Source organism: Callithrix jacchus, chromosome 7 (genome assembly GCF_049354715.1).
Source record: "Callithrix jacchus isolate 240 chromosome 7, calJac240_pri, whole genome shotgun sequence".
NCBI lineage: Eukaryota > Metazoa > Chordata > Mammalia > Primates > Cebidae > Callithrix > Callithrix jacchus.
This window is the reverse complement of record NC_133508.1, coordinates 125951368-125965724: the sequence shown is the minus strand read 5'-3', so window position 1 is coordinate 125965724 and position 14357 is coordinate 125951368. Positions and strand designations below refer to the sequence as shown.

Genomic DNA, 14357 nt, shown 5'->3' with positions numbered 1-14357 from the left:
ATGAGAAACTTTTGTGAGCTAAAAGAACATGTTTTAAATCAATGCAAAAAAACTAAGAACCTTGAAAAAAGATTCAAGGAAATGCTAAAAAGAAAGGATAACATAGGGAGGAATATGAATGAATTAAAGGAGCTGAAAAACACAATACGAGAACTTCGCGAAGCATGCACAAGTTACAACAGCCGAATTGACCAAGCAGAAGAAAGAATATCAGAAGTCGAAGATCAACTCAATGAAATAAAACGAGAAACCAAGATCAGAGAAAAAAGCGCAAAAAGGAATGAACAAAGTCTCCAAGAAATGTGGGACTATGTGAAGAGACCTAACCTACGTTTGATAGGTATACCAGAATGTGACGAAGAGAATGAATCCAAGCTGGAAAATACTCTTCAGGACATTATCCAGGAAAATTTACCCCACCTAGCAAGACAGGCCAACACTCAAATGCAGGAAATACAGAGAACACCACAAAGATATTCCGAAAGAAGAGCAACCCCAAGGCACATAATTGTCAGATTCAACAAGATTGAAATAAAGAAGAAAATACTAAGGGAACCCAGAGAGAAAGGTCGGGTCACCCACAAAGGGAAGCCCATCAGACTCACAGCAGATCTCTCGGCAGAAACACTACAAGCCAGAAGAGAGTGGGGGCCAATATTCAACATCCTTAAAGAAAAGAACTTTCAACCCAGAATTTCATATCCAGCCAAAGTGAGCTTCAGAAATTAAGGAAAAATAAAATCCTTTGCGAGCAAGCAAGTACTCAGTTTGTCACCACCAGGCCTGCTTTACAAGAGCTCCTAAAAGAGGCACTACACATAGAAATGAACAACCAGTACCAGCCATTCCAAAATCACACTAAATGCTAAAGAGCATCAACATAATGAAGAATCTACATCAACTAATGGGCAAAACAGCCAGCTAGCATCAAAATGGCAGTATCAAATTCACACATAACAATATTAACCCTAAATGTAAATGGACTAAATGCACCAGTCAGAAGACACAGACTGGCAAATTGGATAAAAAGCCAAAACCCATCAGTGTGCTGTATCCAGGAAACCCATCTCACATGCAAGGATACACAAAGGCTCAAAATAAAGGGATGGAGGAAGATGGAGAGCAAAAGGAGAGCAAAAACAAGCAGGAGTTGCAATTCCCATCTCTGATAAAATAGACTTTAAAGCAACAACAATCAAATGAGACAAAGAAGGCCATTACATAATGGTAAAAGGATCGATACAACAAGAAGAGCTAACGATCCTAAACATATATGGACCCAATACAGGAGCACCCAGATACATAAGGCGAGTTCTTAATGACTTATAAAGAGACTTAGACTCTCACACAATAATAGTGGGAGACTTTAACATTCCACTGTCAATATTAGACAGATCACCCAGACAGAAAATTAACAAGGATATCCAGGGCTTGAACTCAGAACTGGAGCAAGCAAACCTGATAGACATTTACAGAATTCTCCACCCCAAATTCACAGAATATACATTCTTCTCTGCACCACATTACACCTACTCTAAAATTGACCACATAATTGGAAGTAAAGCACTGCTCAGCAAATGCAAAACAACTGAAATCATAACAAACAGTCTCTCAGACCATAGTGCAATCAAGTTAGAACTCAGAATTCAGAAACCAACCCAGAACCGCACAGCTTCATGGAAACGGAACAACTGGCTCTTGAATGTCGACTGGATAAACAACGAAATGAAGGCAGAAATAAAGAAGTTCTTCGAAACCAATGAGAACGAAGACACAACATGCCAGAATCTCTGGGACACATTTAAAGCACTCTCTAGAGGAAAATATACAGCAATAAGTGCTCATATGAGGAGAATGGAGAGATCCAAAATTGACACCCTATCGTCAAAATTGAAAGAGCTAGAGGAGCAAGATAAAAAAAAACTCAAAACCCAACAGAAGACAAGAAATAACTAAGATCAGAGCTGAACTGAAGGAGATAGAGACACGAAAAACCCTTCAAAAAAATCAATAAATCCAAGAGCTGGTTTTTTGAAAAGATCAACAAAATAGACAGACCACTAGCCAGATTGACTAAAAAGAAAAGAGAGAACAACCAATTAGATGCAATAAAAAATGATAAAGGGGAAATCGCCACAGATTCCAGAGAAATTCAAACCATCATCAGAGAATATTACAAATAACTCTATGCACATAAACTAGTAAACCTGGAAGAAATAGATAAATTCCTGGACTCCTGTGTCCTCCCAAGCCTAAACCAGGAGGAAGCTGAAACTATGAATAGACCAATAACAAGGTCAGAAGTCGAGGCAGCAATCAACAGCCTACCACACAAGAAAAGCCCAGGTCCAGATGGGTTCACAGCCGAATTCTACCAGACACACAAAGAGGAGCTGGTACCCTTCCTTCTGAAACTATTTCAAATAATCCAAAAAGAGGGAACCCTTCCCAAATCATTTTATGAGACCAATATCATTCTGATACCAAAACCCAGCAGAGACCCAACAAGAAAAGGAAACCTCAGGCCAATATCCATGATGAACATAGATGCAAAAATCTTCAATAAAATATTGGCAAGCCGATTGCAACAGCAAATCAAAAAACTTATCCATCATGATCAAGTAGGATTCATCCCGGGGATGCAAGGCTGGTTCAAAATACACAAGTCTATAAACGTAATTCACCACATAAACAGAACCAAAAACAAAAACCACATGATTATCTCAATTGACACAGAGAAGGCATTCGACAAAATTCAACAGCCCTTTATGCTAAAAACCCTCAATAAACTTGGTATCGACAGAACGTATCTCAAAGTAATAAAAGGTATTTACGACAAACCAACAGCCAATATCATACTGAATGGGCAAAAACTGGAAGCATTCCCTTTGAAATCTGGCACTAGACAAGGATGCCCTCTTTCACCACTCCTATTCAATATAGTACTGGAAGTTCTAGCCAGAGCAATCAGGCAAGAAAAAGAAAAAAAGAGTATTCAAATAGGAAAGGTGGAAGCCAAATTGTCTCTATTTGCAGATGACATGATAGTATATCTAGAAGTCACCATCGTCTCAGCCCAAAAACTCCTGAAACTGATAAGCAACTTCAGCAAAGTCTCAGGATATAAAATCAATGTGCAAAAATCACAAGCATTCATCTACACCAATAACAGACTTAAAGAAAGCCAAATCAAGAACGAACTGCCATTCACAATTGCTACAAAAAGAATAAAATACCTTGGAATACAACTCACAAGGAACGTTAAGAGACCTCTTCAAGGAAAACTACAAACCACTGCTCAACGAAATCAGAGAGGACACAAACAGATGAAGAAACATTCCATGTTCATGGTTAGAAAGAATTAATATCGTGAAAATGGCTATACTGCCCAAAGTAATTTACAGAATCAATGCTATCCCCATCAAGCTACCATTGACTTTCTTCACAGAACTGGAAAAAACCACCATGAACTTCATATGGAACCAAAAGAGAGCCCGCATAGCCAAGTCAATTCTAAGCAAAAAGAACACAGCGGGGGGCATCACACTACCGGATTTCAAACTATACTACAAGGCTATAGTAATCAAAACAGCATGGTGCTGGTACCAAAACAGAGACGTAGACCAATGGAACAAAACAGAGGCATTGGAGGCAACACAACATATCTACAACCATACAATCTTTGATAAACCTGACAAAAACAAGCAATGGGGAAAGGATTCCCTGTTTAATAAATGGTGTTGGGAAAACTGGCTAGCTATGTGCAGAAAGCAGAAACTGGACCCCTTCCTGACACCTTACACCAAAATTAACTCCAGATGGATTAAAGACCTAAACATAAGACCTGGCACCATAAAAACCCTAGAAGGAAATCTAGGCAAAACCATCCAGGACATAGGAGTAGGCAAGGACTTCATGAACAAAACACCAAAAGCATTGGCAACAAAAGCCAAAATAGACAAATGGGACCTAATCAAACTCCACAGCTTCTGCACGGCAAAAGAAACAGTAGTCACTAGAGTGAATCGGCAACCAACAGAATGAGAAAAAGTTTTTGCAGTTTACCCATCTGACAAAGGCTGATATCCAGAATTTACAAAGAACTCAAACGGATTTACAGGAAAAAAACAAACAAGCCCATTCAAAAATGGGCAAAGGATATGAACAGACACTTTACAAAAGAAGACATATATAAGGCCAACAATCATATGAAAAAATGCTCATCGTCACTGGTCATCAGAGAGATGCAAATCAAAACCACATTGAGATACCATCTCACGCCAGTTAGAATGGCGATCATTAAAAAATCTGGAGACAACAGATGCTGGAGAGGATGTGGAGAAAAAGGAACACTTTTACACTGTTGGTGGGAGTGTAAATTAGTTCAACCATTGTGGAAGACAGTGTGGCAATTCCTCAAGGCCTTAGAAATAGAAATTCCATTTGACCCAGCAATCCCATTACTGGGTATATATCCAAAGGACTAAAAATTGTTCTACTATAAGGACACATGCACATGAATGTTCGTTGCAGCACTGTTTACAATAGCAAAGACCTGGAATCAACCCAAATGCCCAATGATGATAGACTGGATTGGGAAAATGTGGCACATATACACCATGGAATATTATGCAGCAATCAGAAATGATGAGTTCGTGTTGCTTGTAGGGACATGGATGAATCTGGAGAACATCATTCTCAGCAAACTGACACAAGAACAGAAAATGAAACACCGCATATTCTCACTCATAGGCAGGTGATGAAAAATGAGAACACATGGACACAGGGAGGGGAGTACTAAACACTGGGGTCTATTGGGGGGAAAAGGGGAGGGCCAGCGGCAGGGAGTAGCTGGGGAGGGATAAAAAAAAAAAAAAAGAACTAAAACAAATTTACAAGAAAAAAACAAACCCCCATCAAAAAGTGGGCAAAGGATAGGAACAGACACTTTTTAAAAGACATTTATGTAGCCAACAAACATATGAAAGAATGGTCATCACTGGTCATTAGAGAAATGCAACTCAAAACCACACTGAGATACCATTTCACACCAGTTAGAACGGCGATCATGAAAAAATCTGGAGACAACAGATGCTGGAGATGTGGAGAAACAGGAACGCTTTTACACTGTTGGTGGAAGTGTAAATTAGTTCAACCACTGTGGAACACAGTGTGGTGATGCCTCAAGGATCTAAAACTAGAAATACCATTTGACCCAGCAATCCCATTACTGGGTATATACCCAAAGGATTATAAATTCTTCTATTATAAAGACACATGCGCAAGTATGTTCACTGAGGTACTGTTTATGATAGTGAAAACTTAGAAGCAACCCAAATGCCCATCAATGATAGACTGGATAAAGGAAATGTGACACATATACACCATGAAATACTATGCAGCCATATAAACATATGAGTTCATGTGTTTTGCAGGGACATGGATGAAGCTAGAAACCATCATTCTCAGCAAACTGACACAGAACAGAAAAACTAAACTGCATATTCTCACTCGTAAGTGGGTGTTGAACAATGAGAACACATGGACACAGGTAAGAGAACATCACACACTGGGGCCTGCTGGGGGGTAGGAGAGCTAGGGGAGGGATAGCAGAGGCTGGAGGGAATGGGGAGGGATAACATTACGAGAAATACCTAATGGAGGTGATGAGGTGATGGATGCAGCAAACCGCCATGGCATGTGTATACCTATGTAACAATCCTGCACGATCTGCAATTAATTTAAGTATAATTAAAAAAAATAATAAACAGTGAGGGAAAAAAGATTATTTCTTTTCCTTGAACTCAGCAGTTTGAGTTCCTTATTGACCCCTTATCCAATACATGACTTGTAAATATTGTCTCCCATTCTTTGGGTTGTCTCTTCACTCTTAATTGTTTCCTTTGCTATGCAGAAGTTTCCAGTTTGATACAAACCCATTTACCTATTTTTGCTTTGGTTGCCTCTGATTTTATCCAAGAAATCACTGCCTAGACCAATATCATATAGCTTTCCCTCTATATTTTCTTCTAGCAGTTTTACAGTTTCAGGACTGACATTTAAGTTTTATATATGTATAAGGTAAGATAAAGGTATAAGGTATAAAGGTATTACATATAAGGGTAAGTAAAATAAAGGTCCATCTTCATGTGGACAACCAGTTTTCCCAATACCATTTATTGAAGAGTGCCCATTCCCCATCATGTGTTCTTGGCTGCTTTATTAAAAAAAAAAAAAAAAAATCAAATGACTTGAATTGCATGGGTTTATTTCTGGGCTCTCCATTCTGTTCGTTGGCTGATGAGTCTATTTGTATGTCATTATCATGCTGTTTCGATTACTATAGCTTTGCAATATTTTGTAATCTGGTAGTGTGATGCTTCTAGTTTTGTTCTTTTTGCTCAAGGTAGCAACAGGGTCTTTCATGATTCCATATAAATTTTAGGATTTTTTCTATTTCTGTGAAGAATGACATTGGGATTTTGACATGAATTACCTTGAATCCGCAGATCACACTGGGAAGTATGGACATTTTAACAATGTTAATTCTTCCAATTCATGAACACAAGAGGTTTTTCCATTTATTTGTACCATCTTCAATTTCTTTCATCAATGTTTTAGAGTTTTCTACACAGAGATCTTTCACCTCTTGGGTTAAATTTACTAAGTATGTTTTATGCTATTAATGAGATTATTTTCTTAATTTTGTTCAGATATTATATAGTTAATATATAGAAATGATATTGACTTTTGTATGCTGATTTTGTATCCTGCAACTTGACTCAATTCCTTTATTAGTTCTAACAGCTTTATGGTGGAAATCTTTAGGATTTTATATATATGACTGTGTTGTTGGCAAACAGATAATTTTACTTCTTCCTTTCCTATCTGTATATCTTTTATTTCTTTTTCTCGCCTAAGTGCTCTAGCTAGAGCTTAGAGTACTATGCTGAACAGAAGTGGTGAGAGTGGGCATCCTGCTCTTGTTCGTGATCTTGGAAGAAAAGCTTTCAGCTTCTCACCATTAAGTACAGTGTTAGTTTTGTGCTTGTCATATATAGATATTCTTGTGTTAAGAAACATTTCTTCTATACCTAATTTGTTCATAGAATGCTTATCATGAAACAATGTTCAATTTTCTCAAATGCTTTTTCTGCTCCTATGGGGATAGTCTTATGAGCAAAAATCCTATGATCATCTTTAAAGTATACAAAAGATTAACAAGAAGCTGAGAGTATCATGGCACGATAAGAAAATAAATTCATTTCCTACTACTCTTAAGAATAAGTGAACACATTTATTTTATAAATAACATTCTCAAACAATCAGACCTAGGCATTACAACAAGGAGAATTTCAGAGTTTTACAGTTTAAGAGTTTGGCAAATAAAAATCCTTATTTTACAAACAAGAAACTGAAGATTCAAAGAGATCATTATTACAGAGGTGAATTAAGAACAAGTCCCCTAACTACTTAGACAGTAATCATTTAAACAGTGCAAACTTAAATTGTGTCCCTCTTTCCTTTAGTCATTTGTTCTGCTTACTAAGCTTATGTACCCATAGAACAACAGGAATTAAACACCTCTGTTATAAATCCACTTATACCTTATAGAACTGAAAGCAAAGCACAGTGTCCTTGAAACTTCTTGCCAGATCTAACCTAAAATAAATTCATGTGTTTACCTTAGTGTGCAAGGTAAAATATCTAAAATTTTATGGCAAACTGACCTAAAATAACTGACAGTAATTTTAATCCTCTATGTTGTAGTTGTTGCTTTTTACATTGTCAAGTTAGTAAAATGGGGAAAAGAGAAAAATAACGTTACCAAGCTGTGTGAATATGCCATTTGCAAAGAGAATATTTTCAAAAATAAAACAAACGTAATCAACTTACCAAGTTTATACTAAACAAGTTTATACTTTGTTTTCTAAGTTATTTAATGTTTCGAGTGTCATAATAATTAGGCTTTGATACTAATTGTAAGGACTAATATAAGATGTGAATTTGCTGGGTGTTTTTCTATTTTGAGATATAAAATTCACAAGTAAACATCTACTATGTTTCAGTTTCTGTAATAAGCCTTGAAAACAGATGAATGGAAACATGTCCCTCCCCTCAAGCAGGACAGTTTAGTAAGTGATATAAACATGTACAGAAATACAATGCAACGATGAATGGACAAAGAAGCACAGAGAAGATAAAGCAGAGAATGTCATGGAAGGTTTCATGGTAACACCTAAAAATTGGTTTTTAAGGGTGATGAGGAATTTGATATAGGACCTAAAGAAGGTAATTTATTTGCATAAAACACTAGGAAAGATAAGCTCAATCTAAAGTGATAGAAGGTAGACCAGTGGGTTCCTATGGCCAGGGTTGGTGATCATGGGTTAGCGGGGAAGGAATATAAGAGAACCACTGAAGTAATGAAAATGTTCTGGATCAATTGTAGAGATGGTTAGCTGGGTGCACACACACATTTGTTAAAAATCCTCAAATCATGTACTTAAAATATGTGCATTTTGTCATATGTAATTTATGCTTCAATAACCTTTTTTTTTTAAGACAGAATCTCTCTTTGTTGCCCAGGCTGGAGTGCAGTGAAGCAATCTTGGCTCAACACAACTTCTGCTTCCTGGGTTCAAGTGATTTTCATGCTTCAGCCTCCCAAGCACCTGGGACAACAGGCACGCACCACCATGCCCAACTAATTTTTGCATTTTTAGTAGAGACAGGGTTTCATCATGTTGGCCAGGCTAGTCTTGAATTCCTGGCCTCAAGTGATCCACTTGCCTTACTCAGCCTCCCAAAGTGTTAGAATTACAGGCGTGAGTCACTGTACCAGGCCACAATAAAGTGAACTTTTATAAGGTGAATGGGGAAACCAAATGGGCTCCTTGTGTTGGTAAAACTCTTCTATATCCCAGTAAATCACAAAGTAGTTATCAGTATTCTGTGAGGAGGGAAATTTCTCTAAATAAACAGAGTTTAAAGCTCCAGTGCTGTTTTTTATTTTAGACCACTCCTGAAGATGTAAAAAAAAAAAAAAAAATGTAGACTTTGGCAGAGTTCCCATGGAACAGGCTATATCTAAGTATATATAATATTACAAAAACAGCATTTTTGTAATACATTATTTCCATTTATAATGTAATTGTTGAGTGTGTAAGAATACTAGATGAAGAGCTGAAGGGTTCTTTTTAATTAGATTGTTAGAAAATTAATTTATATCTTTGGGATTATTTCAGTCTAAAATTAGAAAGTGGGTTTCCTATTATTTCTTTCATTTATTCTTCCTATTATTTCTCTACAGAGAGCCTCCAAATAAAAGCCCTAACTCCCAGATGTTGAAAGGGATGTACACAAGTTTTAACAAGAACACTAAATATCAGAAGTGTTTTCTGCAACTTTTGAGATGGTAAAACTTCAAGATTCTTAGCCAATTTATAAATTTTCTTAATCAAAATTTAAATGACCTGTATCTATTATTTATGACCTAATCACAGAGGTTCTTCTAAATTTTCTACCATGCTATAAGTGTATTACTCTGTACACTCTCATACTCCTTTAGTTTGCAAATGAAAAAAATCGATGGTTACAGAGATTGATAATGTCTTGAGACCTTGGCTCAAGACATTATTGTAAGGGTAAGACCAAAAGTATCTTACATGAGTTTTTGTATAAAAAGTTATAGAAAGACTATACATACTGATGGGTGAATATTGGCACAAACATAGAATTTTTTATCTGGAAGGATATACAACAAAAAGTAATGCTATTTTTAGTCCAAGAAAGAAAGAGGTAGTTCCTCAATTTTTACTTTCTGTACCATTAAAAAAATTCCAACATAAATATTTATTAATTCTATTGTTTAAAAATTATGCTTTTACGTTGAAATTATGGGTTATATTTTCCTCTTACTTCTAAACTTAAAGAAAATAAAAGTAATGTGCTTTTTCTATTATTTTTCTCTTTTTTCAACAATATGCCTCGTAGCTTGTTAATTCAGTTGCTTAGAGCACACACAAAAAGGTCATAGGTTTGACTGAATACATTTGCAAAGAATAAAACTATCTCTTGTTCATAGAACACATTTTTAACTTTAAAAAGTCAGCTGGTAAACTTGTGCTGTTGATTACAGGATGAATTAGGTAAGAGCATGTGATTGACTCAATACAAAACATTAATACTAGAGAATCACTCTAATGTCTTACTGACAGAGTAAGGGAGAATGTATTAAGGTGATTAAATTCTAAGTAAATATTGCAATTTTCATACCTATCAACTTTTGCCCTTCCGAAGAGAATATAAGTAAGACCTTAATTTAAAAAGTCTCTGTACTTTCAGAAAAGCTAATAACTATACATGTCCCAAAACTTACTATTTTCTAAAAAGATATATTTTTTAAAATTAATATACCACATAAACATCAAATAAAGCACTACTATACCTGTAACATCTTCTGGGTCTGATACAACAATATGTGCATTTAATTCCTGTAGCTTGTGATGTAGTTCTTCTAATTTTTTATTTGATTTTTTCAAAATGGTGTCTACATAAGCCAAACTTTTTTTATCTGTTGTGACTTTCCTCAGATTTTCAGCTCCTTCTTTGATTTTCAGTTCTTTTCTTATTTCTCTCTTAATTCGATCCTTGATATCATCCAATTTCTGTTGCACCACTGTATCTGAAAAATCTAATTTCTGCACAGCACTCACATTCTCAGAAAATGGAAGAGTTCGGGAATCCCCCTATAGAAAAAATAAACAAATGTGGGAGTTTAGGAGAGTTGGCTCTTCAGTAAATATGCAGTTTTTTCAGCCTAAGAGAGTCTTTCTTGATTACATTAAATTTAACTATATTTAATTATCTCCTTAATAAGCAACAGAACAGTTAAGTCGATAACTATTTATTGACTTTTATTATAACCATACAAATTTAAGAACTCTGGCCACTCACTAAGCAGCATTACTTGACAAATACATTTACCTTAAAATAAAGTGAACACAACACATCTACACACAAAGGCTGTGTGTAAATATAGTCGATTTTGATATCTTAGGAACCCAGGTTAGATACCAACCCCTACACTGTGAACCTTGGGCAAGTTACTTAACTTTTCAAATATTCAGTCCAAAAAAAATCTAAATAATAATAGTAGCCACCTTTGAGAAATATTGTGATAATTCACAAATATTATAAATGAAGTTCTAAATAAAAGTACTGGCTCATAACTGTAGTCACTTAATAAATAAAAAGTATTATTAAATTTTACAGGTAAATACTGAAAGTCCAAACTTCATCACTACATAATATATTCATGCAACAAAACTGTACTTGTATCCCTTAAATTTATACAAATAAAAAAATTCTATAGGTGAGTAATTTTATCTTCTGTAAGAAACTTTTTTTCCCCCTTTACCCATGGACCCATGTCACAGAAAGGAACTTCTTAAAAATAAATGAATATTGGCAAAATAGATACCCTTAAGACCACTTTTTAGTTAATGAATTAAATGGACCAGGGCTTTGGAAAACTATATTCAGAACTCTGTTTATAAAGTTGTCCTTTGATATGTGTGGGAGACTGGTTCCAGGATTCCATATATACCACAATCTACAGATGCCCAAGTTGCTTATATAAAATGGTTTTGTATTTGCATATATCCTAAATATACACCCCATACATTAAATAATCTCTATTTACAATACCCAATACACATGGTATGTAAAGAATTGCCATGCTGAATTAATTGTGTTATTTTAATTTTTGTTTTTTCCCTAATATTTTCAATCTGTTGACTGAATCTGCAGATATACAATCCACACATATGGATGGTCAACTGTATATTTCAAGGCTAAGTACTCCAACTGGTAATGTGGCTAACTCACTGCATCATTATTTAAAAACACTTCTAAATTGTGTCCTATTAATGGAAGCTAAGACAATACACAATACAGTCATCTTAAAATGAAAATCCAATCAGTTTAGCATATCTAATCTACATTTACAACAGCCAAAGTTATGTTATAGCTATTTATATATCATTTACTATTTCAAAGTACATTACTATTAATACCATTGGATTTACAATGTTCAAATTCTGAAACACAAAAAAAAACACAGATAATGGTTATCTCTGGGAAGTAGACTTGAGTTTAAAGAGCAAGAAAAAGAACAAGACATATTTAACCGTGCAGCTGTTTTGCATCTTTGAATCACAGACTTAATTAATTTGAAGATTTTCTTTAATATTTTTGAGAATTCCTCACACTTACATAAACGAGTTGGTACAAATACTTTTTACCTTAATTCTTAATTTCTAAAAATTATGTATTATGCAAAATAGTGAAAAGGGTGAGCTAAAGGGTGACATGGGATCTAGTTGGCCGTTAGCTCACCTTAATTTACCGTGTGCCTGCAGGTATATTATGCAAAACATGAAGTAGTTGATTTCTATAAATCTGTTTCCCCGGCTCTCTCGCTCTCTTTTTTTTTTTTTTGGTAGAGATGGGATTTTGCCATGTTGCCCAGGCTGATCTCAAACTCCTGGCCTAAGTGATCCTCCCAGCTTGACCTCGCAAAGTGCTGGGATTACAGGCATGAACCACGTACACTGCCTGTTTCTGGCTAAGAACTCCTTTGAAACTCCAACAAAAATACAGCACAAAGACAATTTCACGTTGTTGTGTATAATTTCCAAGTTCCATGGATCTTAAGAATTCCTAAAATAGGTAATCTACACCTTTTAGTTTCATACTGTCACACAGAGATAAACTATGATCTTCTACCTGAGGCAAAATACTGTCTAAATTTTTCAGTTATCTATAATGGAATGTAAGTCCTACCATCCATTTGGTTTCCAAAGTTTATGTGTCTTCCCTTGGCTAGTTGTCAAAAACACTAGCTCACGTCTATTGTCAAAGAATAAAATCCCAAATTCCTATTACCTAGTTTCAGGTGAAGTAGACTGAGACAAAAAATGATTAGATAAAAAATAATTTAAGCTAGTCCCACTACTCCAAACATTACTGTTTTAATCCTTACACATTTACAAGAAAACAATTTATAAACTGATTTTACAAACTTGTTCTTTAATATTATGTACAAAGCCAGAGTTCTCCAAAATTTCTTTGTTCATAGTACTCTTAATATCTCAGGAAATTATTCCTTTTTTTCTCACAGGCTAAAAGAAATACCTAACAGCTTCATTTACTAAGCAGTAAGGTCCAAATAACTTGACAAATATCTGTGTTTTAACAACTTAGTAGTCATTCAAAATAAGAATATATACAAATTAGGCTGGGCACGGTGTCTCATGCCTGTAATCCCAGAACTCTGAGAGGCCAATGTGGGCAGATCACCTGAGGTCAGGAGTTCGAGACCAGCCTGACCAACATGGAGAAACCCTGTCTCTACTAAAAATACAAAATTAGCTGGGTGTGGTGGTGCATGCCTGTAATCCCAGTTACTCGGGAAGCTGAGGCAAGAGAATCGCTTGAACCCTGGAGGCAGAGGTTGTGGGTGATCCGACATGGCGCCACTGCACTCCAGCCTCGGCAACAAGAGCAAGACTCTGTCTCAAAAAAAAAAAAAAAAAAAAGAAAGAAAAGAAAAAAATAACACTTTAATGTCATTTTTAAATAACCACCGTTACCAACTAAATGGAATGTGTCTCTCAAATGTTGAAATCAGAACAGAAATTCTCAGGCTAATTTCCTGTTCTACTTTGCAGAGGGAATGTCAATAATCTAATACTCTAGTTAGTTCACAGGGCATCTAACAAATAAAGATGTCATGTGTTTTTCCCTCCAAAATGTAAAGTATACTTCAGCACCCTGCTAGTTTGCTGAGGCACCACAGAGTCTTGTTTAGAAATCATGGTACTAAGCTTTAAAGGATATTGAACTGTCACCTGTAATGGCTTGTGTATTTGATGTGAATCCTTTGAAGGGTTTTGCCTACTTCAACTCCCATTTCTTTCCAATTTGTTCCTTAAACTCTAATCATATCAAATTATAAAACTTTACTTCAAGCCATCATCATTCTTGGTTCAGCCACTAACCATGCTGCACCTTTGGTATGCATTCTCTTTCCTTCCTTCTTTAATTATCTCTTTCGAGTCTCTTCTTGGCCCCGTCAACTTTTGTTACAAAGATCAAGGGCAACTCTTCCTGGGAAATAATTTCCTGTCCAATGCCTTTATTCAGAATTTGGTTAAATACCTCTCCTGTGTGCTCTGATATTGTGTATCTTATTGAAACAATTACCCCTTTATTTATTTATTTATTTTGAGACACAGTCTTGCACTGTCGCCCAGGCTGGTGTGCAATAGCATGGCCTTAGCTCACTGCAA

The 14357-nt window shown here is 35.7% G+C and overlaps 1 protein-coding gene and 1 long non-coding RNA gene across 19 annotated transcripts in view; one reads left to right on the top strand and one right to left on the bottom strand.

The window, feature by feature from the left end:
- Nucleotides 1–10456, top strand: part of LOC144577037 (uncharacterized) — a 42851-nt gene extending 32395 nt beyond the window's left edge. For 6 of the 9 annotated variants that reach the window (XR_013520233.1, XR_013520236.1, XR_013520231.1 and 3 more), the window contains 2 exons: nucleotides 5436–5551; nucleotides 8070–10456. This is a non-coding gene — a long non-coding RNA (uncharacterized LOC144577037). The remainder of the gene's footprint in view (nucleotides 1–5435; nucleotides 5552–8069) is intronic. The other 3 variants (XR_013520237.1, XR_013520235.1, XR_013520230.1) reach the window with 3 other exon arrangements.
- PKN2 (protein kinase N2) overlaps nucleotides 1–14357 on the bottom strand; it is a 170372-nt gene that overhangs the window by 99264 nt on the left and 56751 nt on the right. For all 10 annotated transcript variants that reach the window (XM_035252057.3, XM_078332367.1, XM_035252056.3 and 7 more), the window contains one exon: nucleotides 10451–10751. In XM_035252057.3, the coding sequence (XP_035107948.1) occupies nucleotides 10451–10751 (301 nt within the window). The remainder of the gene's footprint in view (nucleotides 1–10450; nucleotides 10752–14357) is intronic.